A 23163-nucleotide genomic window follows, 5' to 3' on the forward strand; every position below is an offset into this window, starting at 1 on the left:
GCACCCCGACCGGGACTAGAACCCGGGGTGCCGGCGCCGCAAGGCAGAGGATTAGCCTAGTGAGCCACAGTGCCGGCTCTTGTTTCAATTTTAAATGAAAAAATTTTTTGGAGCTCATGCATTTTTTTCATGCTACACATTTTGTCTGAACCTTTTGGAGATTCCTATATGCATGAATTTCTAACTTTTTTGCATCACAATAGACTGACTTTTAAATTCCATTTTCCACAAATATTTCAAAATATCCCCATATTAAATGTTGCTACATTTGAGAAACTTTTTAAAGCAGGGAAAATGCCCGTAGTCTGGCCAGGTTAAAACGATTTTGATGAATTTATTATATTCTAATCCTTTCTTACATGCAAACATACATCAAATAACATATTTTAGCCCTACTATTAATGGGTAATATATGAAACATATTTAGTCTTATAGTTTATAATCTTTTTTCTATCAATGCATCCTAATTTATCAAATTTCTCACCTGTAAGCACAGATATTTCTAGTTTATTTTTTGACAGGCAAAGTGGACAGTGAGAGAGAGAGACAGAGAAAGGTCTTCCTTTTTCCATTGGTTCACCCCCCAACGGCTGCTGCGGCCAGAGTACCACGCTGATCCGAAGCCAGGAGCCAGGCGCTTCCCCTGGTCTCCCATGCGGGTGCAGGGCCCAAGCACTTGGGCCATAGCAGAGAGCTGGCCTGAAAGACGAGCAACCGGGACAGAATCCGGCACCCCAACTGGGACTAGAACCTGGGGAGCCAGCGCCGCAGGCGGAGGATTAGTCTTTTGAGCCATGGTGCCGGCCATATTTCTAGTTTTTAAAAACTGTTATGGATAACAGTGCTATGAATGTTTATATAGATTGACTTTAAAAGGAATTTCTGGACCAATGTGAGCATATAGAAATGTCTTTTTGATTATTGCTGAATATTTTCATATTCTCTCAAGGATGACTTTTCTCTCATGTCCCTCCCCTATATTCATACAGCATGAGAAAGGTTTTTAAAGCGTCCACCACATCATGATTTACTTTGACACTTCTCACTTTCTCCATATTCCCACAATTCTGTTTGCACTTTTGCTGTGAAATTCCTGTATCTTCAGAGAGCCTATAGGTAGAAGATAATAGATCCCTGGTCATGTCCCAGTTCTACTTCCTAGCCATGATATCAGCTAGTTCTGTAATATTATCCCATCCATTCAAGTTAATTACCAAAAACTCAGCTTATTTACTTGAGTGCAAGTGAATATTAAAGTGATTTAGCCCCACAGAGCCATGAAGTGATAACATATTGCATTAAACCTGAAGGGTGCCCTTGGTAGAGCTAGTAAATCACTCACCAAACTGTCTCCATCCATTATTTGAGGACACATGAGGCGATTTCCATCCCTGCAATATTAATTTCTTGGCTACTGTCATGGACTTCAGTGCCCATGATGAACGTTTTTACAATGAATACCAAATTAACCCAAACTGATTAGGGGCTTTTATAAGTTATTAATGGGATGTCACTTCAGTGTGGTCCATGTGTATGACATTTCATTAAATACTCTCCTCTTGCTGGGAAGATCAATCTTTCTCCCCTCCCTGGATTTGTCAACTTCAGTGAAATGCTTCCTGCCCCCTTCGTTACTTACTGTAGACCTGGGTGAGCAATGATGCCCTTGAGGCAGGCTGTGGCCTAGGGGAGGCAGCTCAAGTCATCCTATTTCTGCTCAGCTCCTCGGGGCCGCTCTGTAAGGAGAGGACACTGCTGACCAGCTGCTGGGGGCTCCCAGGGATGCAGTGATGTGCTTACAGGGGGCAGCAGGACACAACACCAGGCTCCTTATAAGGAACATACTCTCGGCTCTATGCACGATCGCTGGGTGGAGCCAGAGTAGTGGAATAACTGATGGCCTGCTTCACAGACTCTCTCAAACCTACGGAGAACCAGACTTTGAGGAATACAAACTGATGTTTCATTGAATAGCACAACTCACTCCCTAGGAGTTGGAGGGGGCCAGGATGTGAGGCCACCCAGGCAGCCCAGGATGGTGACAGGCACTGGGCTGGCTTGTTGTTGAGCCCTTTGAACGCCCACCTAGGCTTGTCTTCTATCCTGTATCTCTCTGGTTTATCAAGGCCGGCCTAACTCACCTTCTGATAAAGATTGAACTCTCAGTTCATGAAATGCTTGCTCCGTGCTCCTTCTTTCCTCTCGAGAATTCAGTGAAGCTAAATGGTCACAGGAAGAGCAACTCAAGCCACTATTTATTGCTCACTTCCTTCATCCTAGGCACCATGACAGGTACTTTAAACAGACTCACGTAATCCATAGGGTAACACCCTCCCCCCGCCAAGTAGGCATTATTATCCCCATTTTACGGATGAGGAAATAGGCTTCGAGAGGTTAAGTTTCTTCATCGATGTCATACTGTTAGTGCCAAAAGCAAGGTCGGAACTGGGCTCCAAAGCCTTTGTTCATAAGATCCTCAAAATACATTTTCCTTCTAAGGATCAAAATTAGAACCATTGGATTCTGAGACTTAGGAGGGGACCTGAGACACCACAGTAGAGTTTCTCAATGGGGGTTTCCAGACTCAGTCTCACAGGTTCCTGGGCCACTGTCTCACTCACCCTGCAGCTTTGTCCCGGTTTCATGCTGCTGTTGCAATGCCTCCCAACCGGCCCTTTCCTCTGCACTTTGCTCTCACAGTGGACTCTGAGGATCCTCCCCATGCCGGCCCAGGTGTTTGCTGATACCCACGCCTGAGACGCATGAAGCACATGCATTGCATTCCCCTGATCTGTTATCTACCTGCCCCTCGATTCCATTCAACAAAGTATGTTGTTTCATGAACAATGCCTTCACTGAGTATCTTAGTTGAACTTCTGACATTTTGGTGAAGTTTATGACTTTGGGCTATTTTTAAAAATTCTTGTGCTTTAAAGCAAAGCCTGAATGCCATAAGATGACCCAGAGGGAATGCAAAAAATATCTCAGTTCAGATTTTTCTGAATCCCTCACTTACAGAAACATGTGTCAAAACACTGTCCCAGGAGGGGGAAGTATGAGCTCAATCATTCGCTGATGCTTGTGACTGGGCAAAGCAAGGCCCTTGCTCTTTTGCTTCTGACATGGAAAAATATCCGTTGGTTGATGAGTTTCCTTTGAATGGACCAGTTGTTATGGAGCCATAGCTTCTATATCACACGCCAAGGACATACACCCACCACTGTGGTCTGGAGCTGGTGGAAGGGGCTCTCATGAGTGTGCCACAGGAGACTGGTGTGGAAGATGATGATCAAGAACAGCTGCTGGAACACTGGTCAGCAGGCTTGATGGATGGAAGTGAGGGGTCAGAGCTGGCCAGCTGTGATTACCCATGATCTAGTTAGGCACTGAAGGAGGCCAGGCTTCATGGTGTCCACTGTTGCTGAGCAGAAGTGGCCTGAAAGGCACTGGCTCAAGAAGCAGGGAGTGTTTGATTGGGTGAGACCCGTCCCTGAAGATGTCCTTGTGTCCTCATCAAGTCCTCGAGACTTGAGAGGGTGCAGGGTCTTTGTTAAAAACAGAAAGATCATACACACAGAGCAATGAGCCATCGCGTGGAGCCCCCACTGTCAATACCACCCGGGATCTTGGGCAGCGTGAATGAAGATGACAGGAAGGAAGGCATGCAGGATCGTGCAACAGGGCCAAGGCCAGAGGAAGCGACTGCAGTTGCTGAGAGTGTGTTAGGTTGACAGTAAGTGCATTTTCCAATAGAAGCTGAAGCCAGTGAGAAAGAGACCACCATGTTTTTCTTATGAATGTGCAGAATCTTGCAGGATCCAGAACACGGAAGGGGTTCAGAACAGGATACAAATGAGTGGATAAACAAAAGGTGGGGATGTGTGTGCACAAAAGGCTTCCAGGGTCTTCAAGTCAGCTGACTGAGCAGCCGCAGTGATCACTGATCATGTCTGTCATTCTGGAGAGCCCCAGGGGCTGGGCAAATATCTGGGAGTCCAAAGTAGTCATCCCCTAGACCTTGTCAAGAGACCTGCCGTCCAAACTATTTTTGACTATTCATATGACATGATTTGAAAAGAAGTTTCCTTATCTCTGATAAATTATTCTATCCGTGACCTACTCTGAAAAACCTCTGTAGAGTCTAAAACGCCATGGAATTGTTGCAGTTCTTCTGCCAAGTCTAGCTTAAATCCTCCGACTTAGGTAAGCTAAGTTTATTTTCCTGACTCCAGGGAGACGGAGAACAGCTGCCCACTGGTATTTACACAACATCCTGTCATGCTCTGGGAGATTGTAAGTAAGTCAGCTTCCTTGTCTAAGCTCTGAAGCAAAGCCTGTGAGAATTCCCGAGTTTTCCTCTGGTGTGCTTGTTACCATCCCCACCTGCTGCCTCTGGGGAACTCCGTCTCCCTAGAGCAGCTCCAGCTCCAGTCCCTGTAGGCTTCTTGGCTACCTTAGTTGCTCTTCATTGTTCACATGCTGATGCTGTTGAAGCTCCCCCAGTGGAGTTATTAAATGTGCCTTCCAAAGCTGTTTATTTATCACTATCATGGTAGCAAACCAACCAGAGAGACCCATTCTCTTTGCCTCTGATCTTCTTAGTCTACCAGCAAAAATTCCAGCCTTGAATTCTTAATGCTGTGCCATCTTCTTTGCAGAATTTTCCATGGCACTTGGTTCCAAAAAACCTGCTACGGAACAAACTTACAGAACAAAGAAGGTGACCACAGCTCGCTCCTCTTGGGTCAGTTTGTTTGGATTAAATGTCTCTAACAGAAGTGGCATACAAAGAAATAAAAGGATATTTCTAAATCAGACAATTTAATTGTATTCTAAGTGAGCAGTGACAAAACTTCAAGTAAACAGACAAACACATATGGAGACATAAGACTTCATGAAAAGATCAAAGACAAGAAACTTGAGGGAATCCTCAATTTAGGCAGAGATTCATTGGAAGAGGGCACAATGTAGAAAGATATAATATGGAGGAAAATTCTGAAATTACATTGAGTGTAAATCTTTATATATACTGACCATTCCTGATGGAGGAAGAGAAAGCAAGGGAGACACCTTTCGTATAAATATCTTCCATGCATTTTCTCACTTAACACATTTGATCTGGAGAGATCTATTTTCCTGTCTCTAGGCTCAGTAGACAGTATCACATTCTGAACTCTTAGCCAACTCTTGGAAACAGTGTGGTTAGTTTTCAGGAGCAATGACTGTCATGGAAGCAGATTCTGGAACAAGAGAGCCCCCCCCCCCCCCCCGAAGTTCTCCCTCTGCTCTAACAGTGCACGGCCACTCAGGCAGAATCGAATAACAAGGTCATGATCTGATGGCCTTATAGAACTTACTCTAAAAAGCCAGCACCACTAACCGGAGACCACACAATGGCATTGGGAAGAAATACTTCAACCCTCTCCCAGGGCCATATGTTGACTTCCCATGATGTATGGGGCTCTCTGAGCCAAAGACACTGCTGACTGCACTCGACACAGGAGGCTGGGATGCTGGGAAAGCTCTTTTGTGAACTTTAACTGCAGCTGGATTCTCTGCTCCCAAAGGAGAATTACTCACTTCAGTCTGACTCATTATAATTAGAGTGGATTTACTTTAGGGAGCAATATTTACTTTTTAAAATAAATGGCGATGAGGGATTTCTTGCTTGCCATTAGTGAATATGTTAGTGTTTGCAACGCCTGCTCCTGAAATTCAGATTTCATCTGCAGACAGAGTGGCACAGGCAGTACCTCTCACTGGGGTCGTGGGCCTGGGCTCGGTCTTTTCCAGTTGAGGACAACCAAGAGAGCCCACAATTGCCTACACCAGGGGTTGTGAAATCATGGCCTGCAGGGCAAACCATCTATGCTTGTTAAATAAAGTTTTATTGGAACACAACCAGACCCATTGGTTTCTGCACTGTCCATGGCTGCTTTGGTGCTCCAACAACAAAGATGGGTAGTAGTTGTGACAGAAACTGGATGGCCTGCAAAGCTTGAAATATTTACTGTCTGACCCTTTACAGAAAATGTTTGCTGACCCTTGCTTCATTCGCTCACCCCTTGTACTCAGGACAAGAATGTCTGAGTATGATAAAAATCCCAAGGTAAGTTTAAAAACCCAAAAAATTCCATGAGCATATTAGCACTCCTGGTACTAAACCCAAATACTAGCAATTACTACAAACTGAACATTCATTTTGTGGACGCAGAAAGGAAATCGAATTCTCCTGTAGTGTTATCCTGGCATCTACTCATAGATTCTCGCTATTTACCTCCAGCCAATTATTTTTCCTTAAGTGACTTAGGACAGTAAGAATATGCTAACAATCAATCCGCTTATGCATTTATGTTTTATTTCCACAAATATGTGCTGATCCCCAGACACTGTGCTGTGCACTTTAGGATATAAAGATGACAATAAGTGAATTCTTGAACTAAAGGCTATCTAAACCACATCTACAGGGATCAAGAAATTGTATGTGATGAATGGTTGCACCAGGAGACATGGGGACTCCAAAGGGGGATCCTTAAAAGAGTGCATGTGGGGCCGGCGCCGCGGCTCACTAGGCTAATCCTCCGCCTAGCGGCGCCGGCACACCGGGTTCTAGTCCCGGTCGGGGCGCCGGATTCTGTCCCGGTTGCCCCTCTTCCAGGTCAGCCCTCTGCTGTGGCCAGGGAGTGCAGTGGAGGATGGCCCAGGTGCTTGGGCCCTGCACCCCATGGGAGACCAGGAAAAGCACCTGGCTCCTGGCTCCTGCCATCGGATCAGCGCGGTGCGCCGGCCGCGGCGGCCATTGGAGGGTGAACCAACGGCAAAGGAAGACCTTTCTCTCTGTCTCTCTCTCTCTCACTGTCCACTCTGCCTGTCAAAAAAAAAAAATTAAAAAAAAAAATAAAAAAATAAAAAAAAAAGAGTGTATGTGTAGTAGGGGATGGTGTGTCAGGAGAGCTTTCTCAAGAAGCGGACCCCTCTCGTGTTTTGCTGTTTATTCTTTCAGAGGCTAAATGTGATAATCTCCACAATGTAGCTTCAAAAAGTACGTGGAAAAGGAGATTGAAAGACCTTGGTGTAACAGATTTTGAAATCCATCCGGAGGTTTTTTCAGAATATCTTCTTCTCCATGCATTTCTTGAAGACACCCTGTAAGGATGGATTTCCAAACTCTCTACTTCAACAAATATGTATCCCACGGACTTTTTGAGGTGCTGTTGTATAATCATCCCTAACTCTCTCCCCATGGGAGCATAACATGAGCATGGAATCATGTAGTGGCAATGGCTTCAGGGAGGGAAGAGGCTGGCTTGGTAAGTAAGGAGTCTGGAGAGGCCCTATCTTCCTCCAAATTCTAGACACAATGCACATACACACAAACACAACTCTTCCTTTTGCAATTGTGGGTTGATTTCTTTTACTCTGTGTGCTCTCACCAGAAGGCAGGATTATATGGCATTTACTGTACCATAGTGCTTGTTTCCATATACAGATGGTGTAGCAGAAGGCTACAAGTTTAGTGATAACCACAGGTTGACAATGAGAGTGGCAGCTGACATGTCACAAAGAGACCTTGACAAGTGATTGAGCGATGGTGTCCTTTTCCAGATGACCAGAAAGTGACCACTCATAGGATACACATTCCTATCATCTCTCCACCATGGTGAGATGGAGTTTGGGTCCAAGCCAAGTTTTGGGTCTAAGCACTGGGCTGTTAGGAGATCAGTAGAGAGCAAGCAGAACTCCCTAGGGAGGTGTGATGATTACTGTGGGAATAATTTGATTGGTGTTGGAGAACTCTTAAATAACACTTTGAGAATTTTAAAGTTGGAGATTTGATCTCAAGTCTTGAATGTGTAGGTCTTCTCCTATCTCCTATTAAATTTCAGTTGTTCCTGACAAGTTAATGCCTTTGAGAAAAAACAGTTTTTATGTCTTCATTATGACTGAGTAGTGGACTGGTGTCTGCTATGGGCTGGATGTGGATTGAGTGTATCTCTCACGATATGCTGGTAGCTTGGTCCCAAGTATGGCCATGTTGAGAGCTGATGGTACTTTTCAGAGGTGGGCCTGGTGGGAGGTGATTAGGTCATGGGGGCACTGCCCTCGGAAGAGATTAATACTAGTATTGGGAATTGAGTTCATTATCACAAGAACACAGCAAGTGCTTGGTCTTCTTTGCATGCTGCTGTTTCTCTTCCTGTTTGTCTGCCATGTTATGATGGAGCCACGGGGACCCTCAACAGGGGCCAAACAGATGAGGAACCTGACCTTGGACGTCCAGTCGCCAGAATTGTGAGATAACTAAACACCTCTTCGTTATAAAGTACTTGTCTCAGATATTTGGCATAGCAACAGAACATAGAGTGATACAGTGTCCCTCACCCATAGTCAGCTTCCACTCTTCTCAATTCCTCCTGTCCCACTGTCAGTTGAATGCACTTTTTGAAGTATCTGAGCAGTAATTTTGTGGCATCAGGGACATCTTAGTAATAGCTTAAATACTTTTGTGGCCCATTCGCTTCTGTTTCTTTAAAACAATTCAAGATAACGGAATTTACAAATAAAATGATTTTCATTCAAAAGACAGTAGAGAGTCTATCCAATACAATTCTGCAAATACCTTTTAAATGTGATGATTTGACACTATTTCAGGAAAAGAGATCTTTAAAAATGCAGCTTCAGTTAATCAGCTTAAAGATTCAAAAGAAAACAATGTTTTAAGTATAGCAACTAAGTCACCCGGTCTTTAGACCAGAGGGACCTCCTACAAGAAGTGATACAATATCTTGAAATAAAGCTAAACAGAACTGAAGAGTATCACCTGGTTGTAAACCCACGGAATGCTAGAACTGGAATCTCTGAGAGATCCTGTTACACAGTTCCTTCACCTAAGAGCTGGGCCAGGGGACTGCAGTCTGCATGCAGAGTCAGCACTCCCAGGTTAGCTAGTGAGTACCCAGGATTGGAATTCTAATCCTAGACATGTTTGTTCAGGTCCTTTGCCCCCAAACCACCCTTGTCATTCAAATCTGAAGCATCTCAGATTTTATACTTTGAGAATCATTGAAGATGTTGAGTGGGGGCTGGGGGTGGGGCTGCACTAGCTATGGAGTACTTTGCATGTTTGTGTGGACTACGTTAACAGCCAGCCCGGGAAACCCTCCACAGAAAGGGATCTGAGTTCCCAGAGCAATTTTCAATGGCTTCATGGCTCTGATGATTTCCATTTGCAGCCCACTGAATGAAATTTATCTCTGGATTCTGGACATCCAGCTACAGTTAGGTTCCACTTTCAGAACATGAGACATTTGAGCCAAAACATATACTGTTCCAATTCTAGGGGAATTATCCACCTAGTATATATTTTCAGACACACTGGTGCGCTTACCTGAAATTTACTTTACCCACACACACTAAATACACTGAGTATCAGCTTAGAAAATATAAACCTCATCAAAATCAAAATATGGTTACTGAACTTGGTTGGCTCACCAGCTGTTGGCCTTTCGGGCCCCATCCTGCATACTGAAGTTTTGCATTGCTGACTTCTGGTGGGTCCAGACTTTGAGGATCCCTGAAAAAAAAAAAAAAACACAAATGAAAAACATCACAAAATGATAGGAACTGAGAATTTGAGATGATACTATTTTTAAAAATTGCTTTTATACTTTTTTTTCTATTTATTCATTTATTTTTGTAGTTATTTGAAAGGTGGAGAGACCGAGTGAGCATGAGTGCTAGGAAGAGCATGCAGCATAGAGACAGATACTCACAGCGAGGTCTTCCATCTACTGGTTCACTTCCCAAATGCTCGCAACATCCCGGGTCAGGCTGGTCTGAAGCCAGCGGCTCAGAAATCAATCTGGGTTTCCCACAAAGGTGGCAGAACCCCAGTACTTGAGCCACTACTGCTGCCTCTTGGGGTGTGTGTTAGCAGAAGCTGATTCAGAAGTGGACTCAACCCCAGGCACTCTAATATGGAATACAGGTGTCCAAAATGGCATTTTCCTAAGACCGCACCAAGATGCTGCAACTTCATCCTCTTAGTTGTTTTTAAAAATGTTTATGTATTTATTTGCATCTATGGGGGTAATTGATTGATTGATTCCATCTGCTGGTTCACTCCCCAAATGCCCAGGGCTGCACCAATCTGAATGCAGGAACATGGAATTCCATCTGAATCTCCCACATGGGTGGCAGGAGCCCAAGAACTTGGGCCACCATCTGCTGCCTCCCAGGTTGTATTAGTAAAAAACTGGATTGGAAGCAGAGATGCCAGGACTTTCACAGGCATTAATTATTAACTTGCTCTTTGCTCTATTACTGCATCATTAAGGAATTTGTCTCGTGTTATTTAATAGCATGTCTCCTTCAGTCTCCATAAGACTATTTCACATGTATATAAATTATATGAGGCTGAAATAGGCCCATCACTGCTCAACATCAGGTCCAACATTGCTTTCAGCAGGTGAAAACATGTAGGGAGGTTACAGATCATCTTTAAAAATATCCCAGTCAAAACTAAAACTTGAAATGTAGTAATAAATCCTCCCAACTCATATCCTGCATCTTTGGCTCTCCTAACAGATAGCTGCTTGCCAAGCATAATGCTAGGCCATTGTGACTTTTGCAAACCAGTGGCCTCAAGACTGATGGCGACTTGTGATTTAGATACAATGCAAGAGGAAGGGAGGGGAGGAGGGACGAGAAAGAAGACAGAGAAAAATTGGAATATTTTTTCCTAGCAAATATCACTTGCATTTTTCATTCACTATTTACTGATATGCAAAATTTCACCACCACAAAATCCTATCTATATACTTATAGATCAAAATGAATAAAGATAATGGTGAAAAAAAATGAAACTATTAAGTATTCCAGTGTTTCTTACAGCTACTGCTGTCCTCAGCAAGCAGAAAAGGTTGCTTTTCATTTCTTTTGGGTGGCGCCACTCCACAGGCAGAATTGCACCTGTGTCCCGCTGAGTAGGCCAGACGCTGTCCTGTGAGCACCCTACCAGCTGGCTGTACCGTTGCTTACGCTGAAGACGCAGCTACAGATGTGCTCATTCGTCTGTAGAGATGATGGCTCAATGGTCTTTGAGAAAGGAAGATGCTGAATTTTAGGGTTGCACAAAGAAAGAAGAAGAGACAAGGCGGGGAAGGAAGGTGGAAGTGGTGAGGACATGCTGCTTCTGAACTGGCATCCGTAGGAAACTCTAGAGCAACTGCTAAGTCATACCACCAGGAAAGAAACAGGGAACACACGTAGAAAGAAAAGAGCTGGGACTGTGAAGGATTCCATCACACCCCAGGTTAGTTTTAGATGAAGCTCCTGGGATTAGGGAAACCCAGGAAGCCTGAAAATGAGGCGACGTGGTATTAATTAAGAGGGGAGTCGGCTGGGAAGGAGTTGTTCGTGACCAAGGCTATCTGGAAATTTCAGGGTCCAGGTGAGTTTTACTTGTAATTTTATTTATTTATTTATTTATTTATTTATTTATTTTTTGACAGGCAGAGTGGACAGTGAGAGAGAGAGACAGAGAGAAAGGTCTTCCTTTGCCGTTGGTTCACCCTCCAATGGCCGCTGCACTGCACTGATCTGGTGGCAGGAGCCAGGTGCTTCTCCTGGTCTCCCATGCGGGTGCAGAGCCCAAGTACTTGGGCCATCCTCCACTGCACTCCCTGGCCACAGCAGAGAGCTGGCCTGGAAGAGGGGCAACCGGGACAGAATCCGGCGCCCCGACCAGGACTAGAACCCGGTGTGCCAGTGCCGCTAGGCGGAGGATTAGCCTAGTGAGCCGCGGCGCCGGCCTACTTGTAATGTTTTGTAAAGCTTCAAGACATTTTCACAACATTCGCACACACAGGAGTGAATTCCTCTGTAGTCTTGGTGCAGAAAAAGCCTTCTCAGAATGATCCCAAATTCAGAAGCTTGAAAAGACTGATACATGTGACTCCCTAAAACATTGACAACTTTTGCATGACAATAACATCACTTACAAAAGATGATCCACAAACTGGGAGAAAATATTCATAGCTTCTGCCATGGACAAATTGCAGTATTCTGAACGTACAAAAACTCTAAAATATTGAGGTTGCAAAAGACTCCTCCAAAAATATAGAAATATGAGAAAGAGACATGAATAATCAATTTAAAAGACACAGAAAGGGATCAAAAATTCCTCAAAAATACATAAAATGAGGGCAAAAGGAATTAAAACTATACTGATGCATTTTTTCTCACCTAAGAGATTTGATAAGAACAGAAATGTCATTGGGAAGGTTGTTGAGAAATAGGCACTGTTAGTATTTGCTGATGAGGATACATATGGGTGCCATCATTTCAGAGGGAAATTTGACAATTCCCAATGAAATACACACTTAACTTTTATACTAGCAATCCTAGCTCTGGAACATCTTCAGGAAGATATACCACCAGCAATACAAAAATATATGTGCATGAGTTTGTATTCATTGACACTTTATTTGTGATTACAAAATACTGGAAACAATATGTGGTTGCATAAACAACAGTGCACCATTTTTTAAATGCTAAATTCTATTAATTAGGGAATAGAATGGTAGTTACTAGTGGTTGGGGTGGAGGGTAGGAGAGATGTCACTCAAAGGATAAAAAATTCCAGTTAAGTAGGAGAAATGAGATTTTTGAGCTCTATTATAAAGTAATGGTTATTATAGAATAATGTATCTTTCAAAATTTTAAAGTGAATAAATTTTAAATGTTGCATCACAATAAAAACTGTGGAGTTGAATATTTTCCTCACCTTGATTAACTGATTCTATAATATACATATATATCAACCATCACTCTGTACTCCATAAATAGATATAATTATTACTTGTCAATCAAAAGGCCCAAAATCTATGGCACATTCATATAAGAAAGTATGGTGTGGCTGTGAAAAAGAACAAAGATTTCTATCAAAGTTGATAATGAGTGATTTCCATGACAGTTATGCAAAGCCTTGAAAAGTATGTATAGTATGTCATCCACCATATGAAAAAGGGACTATAAGAAATACACACGTACCACGCCATTTGTGAAAAATGATGTGTAGGAGGTAGAATTCAGAAACCACATATTGATCATCAAAAGGGGTGGGTGGAAAAACAGTGAAGAAGAGTGAGAGGGAATGAAGTTGCTGGGATGTGGTGGAGTGGTGCTTCGAGTTTACTTTTTGTACAACACCGAGTCTTAGGTTACAGTAGGGTTTCACATACCCTCCACATACCCCTAAAATAGACAAACTAACCCGGATGTTGGAAAACCCAAAATGGAATAGAGGTACTCAAAGAACAAAACTCGGTTACAAAAGAAACATGAAATTGCACTGAAGGACAGGAAGGGACAAAGAAAACGCAAGTAACGGTGGGAAGCAGTATTTAGATTGGATGCTCTCAAAGTAAAGATAAAAGAACTGTACAGAAATGCCATCAGCAAGTAACCCTGTGTCTCACAGGGGTTGGGATTATAATCGTGGAACTACTCATGTGTGCACCAGATCCAACAAATACGCGAATTGTTAAATATATTGGAGATCATGAGATGTCGTTTTCTCATCACGCAGGAAAAAAGGAAATGGCTAAAATAAATTGTATGAAGTGGATTAGAATTACAGGTGTCAGAATCAACTTGTGGTCACACACACACACACACACACACACAGAGAGAGAGAGAGAGAAGGTCCTAACTAAAGCTGTGTGCTGTGTCTTTTTTTTTTTTTTTTTTAAGATTTATTTTATTTATTTGAAAGTCAGAGTTACAGAGAGAGGTAGAGATAGAGAGGTCACCATTCACTGGTTCACTCCCCAGATGGCCGTAATGGCCAGAACTGCACAGATCTGAAGCCAGGAGCCAGGAGCTGCTTCTGGGTCTCCCACATGTGTGCAGGGACCCAAGGACTTGGGGCATCTTCTACTGCTTTCCCAGGCCACAGCAGAGAGCAGGGCCAGAAGAGGAGCAGCCAGGACTAGAACTGGTGCCCATATGGGATGCCGGCACTTCAGGCCAGGGCTTTAACCCATTGCACCACAGCGCTGGCCCCGTGTGTTGTGTCTTGGTACACATATATAGATGTTCTACCTCTAGCCACTGAAAAGGGTTGAAAACAATGACAACTCAGTATCAATGAGCAAAGCTAACGCCCAGACCTTTGTCTCTCAATGCCATCATCCAATAAAAGTATATAGGGTTCCTAGGAGAATTAATAGTACGCAGGCTGGGGTGGCGATGAGCCTAGAACATCTTAGGGAGCCAGAAAGTAGGAAAATAACTAAAAATTAGGGGTCTGTTGAGAGAATACCTAATGGCCAACACCAGGATCATATGACCAACAAAATAATCATGGTATTGGATTAACTCACTATACAAGGCATTCCCTGGTCCCATTCTAATATAAATATGTTATCAAACAAACAAATGGGAGAGAAGAGCACTCTTTGTCACAACAGATTTCTAATTAGAGGGAAGCAAATGGAATCACCCGAAACTAATGGCCAGAAATAAACGTTGTAGATGAGATCCACTGGTGGGTGTTAAACTTAGTGGCTGAAAGCTTGAAGAGAAGCGGGATTTGCACAAAATAAATTCCAAGATACTTATCAATCACAAAGAGGAAGACAGAACTTGACATAAAAAAAAAAAACTGGCAAACAGCCATTTAACCAAGCAATCAGGGGTCACTGTCATCAAAAACAAGACACAGCATCATCGGGAGAGAGTCCTTTGGATGTGATGTTTCTTGGAGGACAAAGTGCCCTTTATGTAGCATTATCAATAAAAAATGTATAACCAGGTAAGCCTGGGCAAGTGCTACAGATTGGGGGGACACCAAGTAGAACAGCAGCTAAGGGCACCTGTGGCTCTAAGACAGGAAAACTGGTAACATCAGAGTAAGGTGCATAGTTGAGGTAGTGATGTACCAATGTTTATTGGTAGGAGCTGCGCTGATCTGAAGCCAGGAGCTTCTTCTGGGTCTTCCATATGGATTCAGGGGCCCAAGCACTTAGGCCATCTTCTACTGCTTTCCCAGGCTATAGCCGAGAGCTGGGTTGGAAGAGAAGCAGCTGGGACACCAAGAGGTGCCCATATGGGATGCTGGCACTGCAGGCAGAGGCTTATGCTAGTACGCCACAATGCTGGCTCCTCTTTGTGCTGTTTTTGCAACTTCAAGCCAAAATGTTTTTCAAAATAAGTCAAAAAAAGATTTTCATAGCTTCAATCTCAAAAATTCTTACAGAAAGGAATGAAAATTAGATAATTTCCTTTCCATTTTATTATGACCTTAATGTTAGGAATGGAACTAAAATTCCTTCTATAAATTAACAAATGAGAAAATACACATGCGCTATGGAGGTGACTTTCTACAAACACTTTTTAGAAAATTTAGAGACAAACAATTAATTCACATGACCTAAGTTTACTGGGAATTTTCTAAGCACAGATATAGACTAGGAGATTAGAATGAAATGTTTAAATTCCATTGCTTTAATGTGGAAATTTAGTTTGTTAGACTGTGATTTACAATAGGTGTCTGAGATATTTAGAAACAGTGGGAGATTAACTTCTGTTTATTCTGAAAAGTGTAAATTCCCATACATTTGAACTGGAAATAGTATCTCCCCTTGAAAAAAAAGTCTCCCGAGATTGCACAGCACTGGGGCCAATTCACCCCTGTGATACATGCATTCCAATTCTATTACCTTCACTCTTCTGTGCAGAGAGATCGTTCCTTCCCTTAAGCTAAAACGCATTTTCTTCACCATACCATGAATATATTAGGTTTCCTTAGCATGAGGGAAGAAACAGGAAGAACCATAGACCAGAGATCAAAATGTTGGCACCTTAATTCCAGCTCTATGACACATATAACAAACAAGTTTGTGTGAGTCTCTCAGCCTTAGTTTACTCTCCCCAGGATCAGGGATAATAGCTACCTTTCTCTTACACAATGTCAGGAAAATCAAAAGAAACAACAAATATTAATTCACAAACTCTAACATACTCTAAAGATTAAACAATTTTTTTTAAGCTAGTGACTCTCAACTTCCCAATACCTGTCTTTTTAAGTTGAACAAACGATTCCAAGATACCAGAAATGAGTTGCCTGCCAGAGTCATAGCAAATTTTCTTAAAAAAACAAAAAAAAAAACAAAAAAACAAAAAAACAAAAAAACACTTTAAGGTGACCCTTAAAGGAAAGAAGCTATGAAGTGGTGGAATGAATTCCAAAAGAGATACAAAGTTAATTCTGAATTCTGACACTGACAAGATAGAACTTACAGCAAAAAAGTTACTTAATCCTAGTTTGTTTCCTTGCTTGAAAAATGAGAATAATTGCCTCATGGGAATAAAACTCAATAATATAATGTATGTGAAATCAGGTAGCACAGAAGTTACCTATTACATATATATATGGTAAATGCTGATTTACTCACTGAAAAGTTAATATATTATTTGACCACATACTTATTAATATACACACAAAGTATATACATACAAGGGGCCTTAAAATCACAGAAAATGATATTAAGCTTACTTGGGGTAAAAAATTGCAATGCATGCATATGAAACATCTTCAACCTTGGGTGGTGACTGATCCTCCCATCATCATAAGTTCCCTTCATCACCACTACCTCCTGGTTCTCAATGACAATTCCAATCTTTCTTCATATCCCTCTTTTACCTAGGATCCCCTCACTCAATCGATGCCTGTGTGGGGCAGACACCAAGGGACACTGCTCCAACCACCTTCCAGGGAGAACTTCTTATTCATCCATCTCTGACATGAGAGCCTGGCACTGCACCCGATGTAGGACTCCTCTAACAGGTGGGCTTAGGTCTGACTTCCCTGGTGGGTTGCTGCAGGTCATCAAATCTGCGTGGAGTCTGAGGCTCCCACTGGGAAATCCTGCTTGCTCTCTCCAGTTCCCTTTGCAGGTGCCACATTGGCAGTGGGGCCTGCAGGCCTTCCGTCTACCTCCTCCTTGCCCCCTCCCCCTTTTTTGCCTTCATTGGCATCACTCCCAATACACCTCCCGCGTTGTCAACCTTTGCTTCTCAGAGGACAGAACTGGCCCCAGGCTCCCTGCTTCACTGAAAGCTGGTGTGCATCCTCTGCACACACTGAGGGACCTGCATGTCCCAGAGACAAGGAACGCCCCTTCTTGACTACGCCAGTGCCGCTCCTGTTCCTTTCTTTTCCAGCCTACAGTCACCAAGTCCTTACCTTCTTGATGAAAACACATTATTTTTGACAATAGGACTTAATTTTTTTAAGTATAAGGTTTACAGAAAAATGGACCAAACTAGAGTCCCCATATACATCTTCTTCCCTGCCCTCAGTTTTCCAAACCATTAACATCTTGCATTAGTGTGGCACATGTGTTATCATGGTTAAACCAAGATTGATATATACTGTATTGTTAGATTGATTCCATGGGCTTTATTAAATATTGTTAAGAATCTGCCATTACAGCATCATGCAGAAGAGTTTCACTACCCGCTCCACCCCTGGATTTCCTGTGTTCAACCTGTTCTTACCTCCCTCCCATAGATCCTAGCAACCACTGATCCTTTTGGGGTCCATAGTTGGACTTTTCTAGAGCATCATACAGTTGCAACCATACATTATGCAGCCGTTTCAGTTTGGCTTCTTTCACTGAAGCGTGTGCATTTAAGATTTCTGTGTTGCTTCAGCCTCTTGGACATTGCCTGCTCACCCCATTTCTGTCTTCGTTACCTCTCTTTGTCTGTTCCTTTCCCCAAAGCTATTTCCAAGTGTAAAACAAACCCGAACACCTTCTCTGACACAGTTTCTCCATCAACTGATAGTCCAGCCCCTACTGGTCTCCTCACAGTCAGACTCGCCACCTTGGCTGTCCATCCCCAGGGGCCATCCTCTGACCTACCACCCTGTCCCAACACAACAAATGTTGCGAAGCTGAAATTGCTCCTTAAGAACTTCCCTTTCCAGGCAGGTTCTGAACCTGGTGGGTGCTTCGGTCTCGCCTGCGGCCGCTCCTCTTGTTAATCTGCACGGCCCTCTGCTCTCCTGGCTCTCTCTCTCCTCCACCTCCTCAACAGGCCTCATCATTGCCTCTACAGGGTCTTCTTTCTTCGCCTACTCTTAAGGAAGAGTCCTGGGCTTCCACTGGCAGCTCTGGTTCCTCTCATTTTACCCCACCCCCTGCCTCACTATCATCAAATTCAACCACAATGCCTATTTTAAGGAGCATCCAAACCACATCTCTAGCCCAGGTCCCTTCCCAAACTAGAGTGCATCCAGCGTAACCTCCATGGAGACCCCACAAAGCATCAACATTCAACGTGTGTGACACTGAGCCCATCAGCTTCCTCCATGTACCCATTACCCACCGTGGTCTGCTCAGCCCTCTAAGTCAGAAACCTGCCATACACCTCAGAGGCCAACTGGCCAGAACCATTTTTTATACCCCCCCCCACAAAGATATGTTGTGGCTCTAACTCCTAGTACTTCTGATTTTTGCTATTTTTGGAAATAGTATTTTCATAGATGGAATAGTTAAAATAAGGTCATATGTATTTAGGGTGGACCCCATTTCCAATAATGTATTTGTAAGGAAAGAAGACACGTAGACACATACACAGGAAAAATGATATATGGAAGCAGAGGCAGACGCTGGACTGCTGTGTCTGCAAGCCCAGCAACATGGAGGACTGACGGCATCAACCAGAGTGGGGTCCTTGCACATACCTGGGCACAAATACAAAGGCTAATTAAAGTCCTCCAGGGACTTCAGAGAGAGCAGAGCCCTGCTGGCCTCTTGATTTGAGACTTCAAGGCTCCAGAACTGTGAGAATAAATTTCTCTTGTTTCAAGAGATACTCATCTGTTAACTTTTTTTTTTAAAATAGTCCTTGGAAACTGATCAAGGACACAGCCGATTAGCTTCTGTCTGAAGGTTTGGTCAAAGGGGAAGTCTCCAACTGGTTTCAAGGACAAAGCCAAACAATGCTTAGAAAGCAGAGCAAAAACAAACCTTGGAGAAGTCTACCTGCTAGCATTTCGCTGTATCTATCTCATAGCGCTTCTTCATGGAGCATGCCATTCCCTCAAAGGAAAAAGCCTGGATCCCACCTTCAGGTACAGACAATATTGGGGTGCTCTTTGCAGAAGGTCCAGGCCCTAGTGCATCATTATCAAATGGTTTTCTGTCACATACTATGTGATTGTGATATTCTCTTTAAACATGTATTTATTTATATTGAGAGATTGAGGGACCAGCACATAGAGCTTGCTTGCATCACTGGCTCACTTCCCAAATGCCCACAAGGGTGAGGGCTGGTCCAGGCTGAAGCTGGAAGCAAAGAAGTCAACCCAGGTCTCACATGTGAGTGGCAGGCATGCAACTAGTTGAGCCATCATCTATTGCCTTGTAGCATACACATTAGCAGGAAGCTGGAACTGGGAGCAGAGCCAACACACAAATTCAGGCTCTCTGATATGGGATGTAGGCATCCCAAGCAGTATCTTAACCTGTAGGTCCAAAGGCTGCCCCAGGACTATTCTAAAATTTTTAGGGCAATCGTGTGTGTGTGTGTGTGTGTGTGTGAGAGTGAGAGAGAGAGAGAGAGAGAGAGAGAGAGAGAGAATGAGAATGAGAATGCATGAGGGTATCTGTTGATTTATTTGGGAGCTGGATAGTGTCCCTCCCTTATTTTTATTCCCTTTATTTATTCATTTATTTTAAAGAACCCACAACAGGCCCTGTGATGAATCATCTCCAGGGTAGAGATGGATTGGTAAAAAATGATTAAGGAAGAATAAAATGATCTGGACTTACTATATCTCAAAATAATCAGGCAATCCATTCTGATTTTGCTTATTTGAGCAATAAGCAAAACACAGCATAAATCATGCTGAATTTTGAAGAGTAAATTAGTATAGCAAAGTTTACTCATTTATCTTGCTAAGCTATTTTGAGGGACTGAAAAGCTTCCCAACAATAACATTGGGACAAGAAAAAAAAAATCTAAAAAGTACCTTTACAGCTCTCAATCTCTGGTGACTGAAAATGTTTCAAAGATTGTGTTTTCAATGCCAAACAACATGTGTCTGCTGTTTTCCTATGTGCTTAGCATGATGGGTGATAGACAAATGTAAGATGTACTCCCTAGTCCTAGAAGAGCACCTGACACAAAGTAGGCATTCAGTAAATGTTAACTGAGCAATGGCTAATTATTTATTAATGATGAATTAGTAACTGGGATGTAGTCTATTCTCTACTTACTGATTTATTAGGGCCTGTAAAATCTCAAATTTATGCAGCACTTAAAGATTTGTGCTTAGTTTAAAATTATTGGAGGGTGAACCAATGGCAAAAAGGAAGACCTTTCTCTCTCTCACTGTCCACTCTGCCTGTCAAAAAAAAAATTAAGTTCCTGAGTGAAAGAATCTTTACAGGCACAAGTATTTCTCTAGTGGGCCAAGTTTGTGTTATGTATCCCACTATTAACTGTGGAGTATCTCTTTTTCTGTGGTGTGTGAGAAGTCCCTTAGCTCATGAATGACTTAGCAGATGTTTTGAGATTGAGGTGGTCAACTCATTAGCAGAGTTTTGGGGCAACTCACGCTGAAATATTGGTGTGGATCCTCATCTAATCCACAGGAACCCTTGCACACCCTGAGCACAAATACAAAGGCTAAATAAAGCCACACAGAAGTGGAAACACTTTGTAACAAAAGGAAGCTTGTGTCTTCTAAACCCAGTCTGTGCCACAAACTTCTGTTAAAGGAATAAAAGTCAAAGAGGGGTGGAGTGGGGTGGAAGGGCTTGTTGAATGATGAAACACGTTTTAGGGTTGATGAGAACGTTCTAATATGGAGTGAGAAGATGGCTGTACAATCCTGGAATTGAATTTCGTAGAAACAACTAAGTGATACTAAAGACTCGTATCTCAATAAACTCCAGACATGGAGGGGAAGAAGTGAAGATAGAAGGGACGGGCAGGGCATATGAAGGAAAGGGATTAAGGGCATTAAGTCTTATCTACAGACCCATGGTCAACGGTTACTTCCGCTCTGCCGAATCACCTCCCGATAGCCTCGTGTCAAGCCCTCCACACTCCTAACGCTGCCTAAAGATGCACTTCCTGATTTGAAAATGTCACCTTCTCCTACAGGGAAGCCCTAAGGGAGACAGTTACAGATGGCCAGCCAGGGCAGGGCCACCCCCACCTCCCGGTTCCTCTTGGATAACACAAAGAGCAAAGTCTTCGGGGCTAACAGCCCACCCCTGTCCCATACCCAGGGATTAGCACACCTATTGCTCACTAGAGAGATTTCAAACACAGGTCTAAAAGGAGGAAGCCTCAGGCAAAATAGAGCCTGCTCACTCTAGATACCTCGGTGTTACACAGAATTTGTTAGCTTCTTCTGCTTACATCACAACCAGCAGTCTCGGTCTCATTCCTCCAGATGGTGCTTTCTGAGTAGACATCTGGTCAACATGACAAACCACGGAACAGCATCTCAGGTGAAACAGCAAGGCGCTCTCTGGAAGTAGTACCTTAACTCTGTGCTGAGTATGAATGAATAGGGTGACATTTGGACTCAGACGTGAGAAACAACAGCCACACAGAAGCTGTGCGGTCTTGGAGCAAATCTCTTAACCTATTTGAGCTTCTATTTTCTGCTCTTTGAGGTCGGGGAACTCCTCATTGGTTATTGTAAGGATTAAGTGAGAGGATGAACATAAAAGCTTAGCACACCATCTGGATCATGGAAATCAGTCCAGAATGTTACTGCTTAGTTGTTGCTGCCACTGATGATGATGGGGATGGGGGCTGGTAGTGGGGGAGGGGGGAGAGAGGAGAAACAAATATGATTTGTTCAAGGCTTATCCAAAATAAGATGGTGTCTCATTTTAGGTAGCACAGCAACCTAATGCAACTCCTGGAAGCGGCTGCTTTGCTGGAAACAGATGGGTGGTGTGGACAAATCGCGCACCTGTCACGATGCAGTGAACAACTGATTTTCTCGAAGTGAGTTGGAATAAATAGATGTGTTTATCTCCTGATAGGTTTCACCTATGCCATACGGCATGAAAAGCAAGTATTTGATCATTGCAAGGGCTTCTTTTTTTGCTGCCCTTCTGTAAAAATCCCATTATAGAACAAAGCACTCAAGAAGGCTGCCCTGAAATTCACACTGAGCACGGTCAGAGGCTTCCTTTTGGCGGGTGTTAGGGAGCAAAATGAGATGGAGAAAGGGGAAAACTGGAGTTTGGAAAGGACAAAGAAGAGCGCTTTAAAAAATGGATAAATGCTAACTTAGCCACTTCAGAAAGGTGCTCTCTCCCTTTCTTCCTGCTAGGAGGGTTATTTCTTCTCGACCCGTTCCCCGGGGCCTGTGTGCTTTCTCTACCAATTCACTGCCCTCAGCCTGGAGAATGAATTGCTCAAACTCTTAACTCGAGATGTGGTTTCAGTGAACCTAAGTGGTGTGAAAATCACGCCAGAGACGGAGAACTGGTTCGGTTAAAGCAGCAGCATCCGGGTTTCCGTGACTCGCAATGGGTGGGCTCCCCACGCACCCGGGATGATCATGGGGGATGCTAGGCACACGGGGCCGCTCACTGCTGCGACCTGACAACACACCCGTGCACCTGCGTGAACGCGCGCATGCTCCGAGGTAGGCAGCCCTCCCCGGCCCTGTGCGCTGGGCTCCCAACAAACGCTCCCTCCCGGTGGAGCGCTACATTTATCATCTGAGAACCACTATGAGGCCCTTCACGGAATTATTTTAAACCACTTCAGCTGTGTGTATTGATCCACAATAAAAGCACAAAATGATAATGAATTAGACTAGAGAAAAACAGAAGCCAGTCAACACTAACTCTCGGACAGCTCAGGTAGGGAATGAAAAGTAATAAATAGTTCACAATAGTGGTGAACAATGTAGAAGCAAAGTACCTTCGGAGCAAAATCTGTTTAGCCCTACAGCTAATTGGTAAAGCAGGGCCTAGTTTCAGGTCCTTGGCCTCTCCCCCCTCTGGCTCCTGATGCTAGATATAATTACTAGCTAGAATGCCTGAAACCTGCGGAGAAATCTTTTTTCTTTCTCCTAAGATTCCATTACCAGTCCTCAGGCTGGCATAC

At 43.4% G+C, this 23163-nt stretch overlaps 1 protein-coding gene across 6 annotated transcripts in view; it reads right to left on the reverse strand.

Annotated features, from left to right (window-relative positions):
* Positions 1–23163, reverse strand: part of DPP6 (dipeptidyl peptidase like 6) — a 1252024-nt gene that overhangs the window by 244181 nt on the left and 984680 nt on the right. For all 6 annotated transcript variants that reach the window (XM_051857103.2, XM_051857105.2, XM_070077270.1 and 3 more), the window contains exon 7: positions 9493–9574. In XM_051857103.2, the coding sequence (XP_051713063.2) occupies positions 9493–9574 (82 nt within the window). The remainder of the gene's footprint in view (positions 1–9492; positions 9575–23163) is intronic.

This window comes from Oryctolagus cuniculus, chromosome 7, assembly GCF_964237555.1.
Source record: "Oryctolagus cuniculus chromosome 7, mOryCun1.1, whole genome shotgun sequence".
NCBI lineage: Eukaryota > Metazoa > Chordata > Mammalia > Lagomorpha > Leporidae > Oryctolagus > Oryctolagus cuniculus.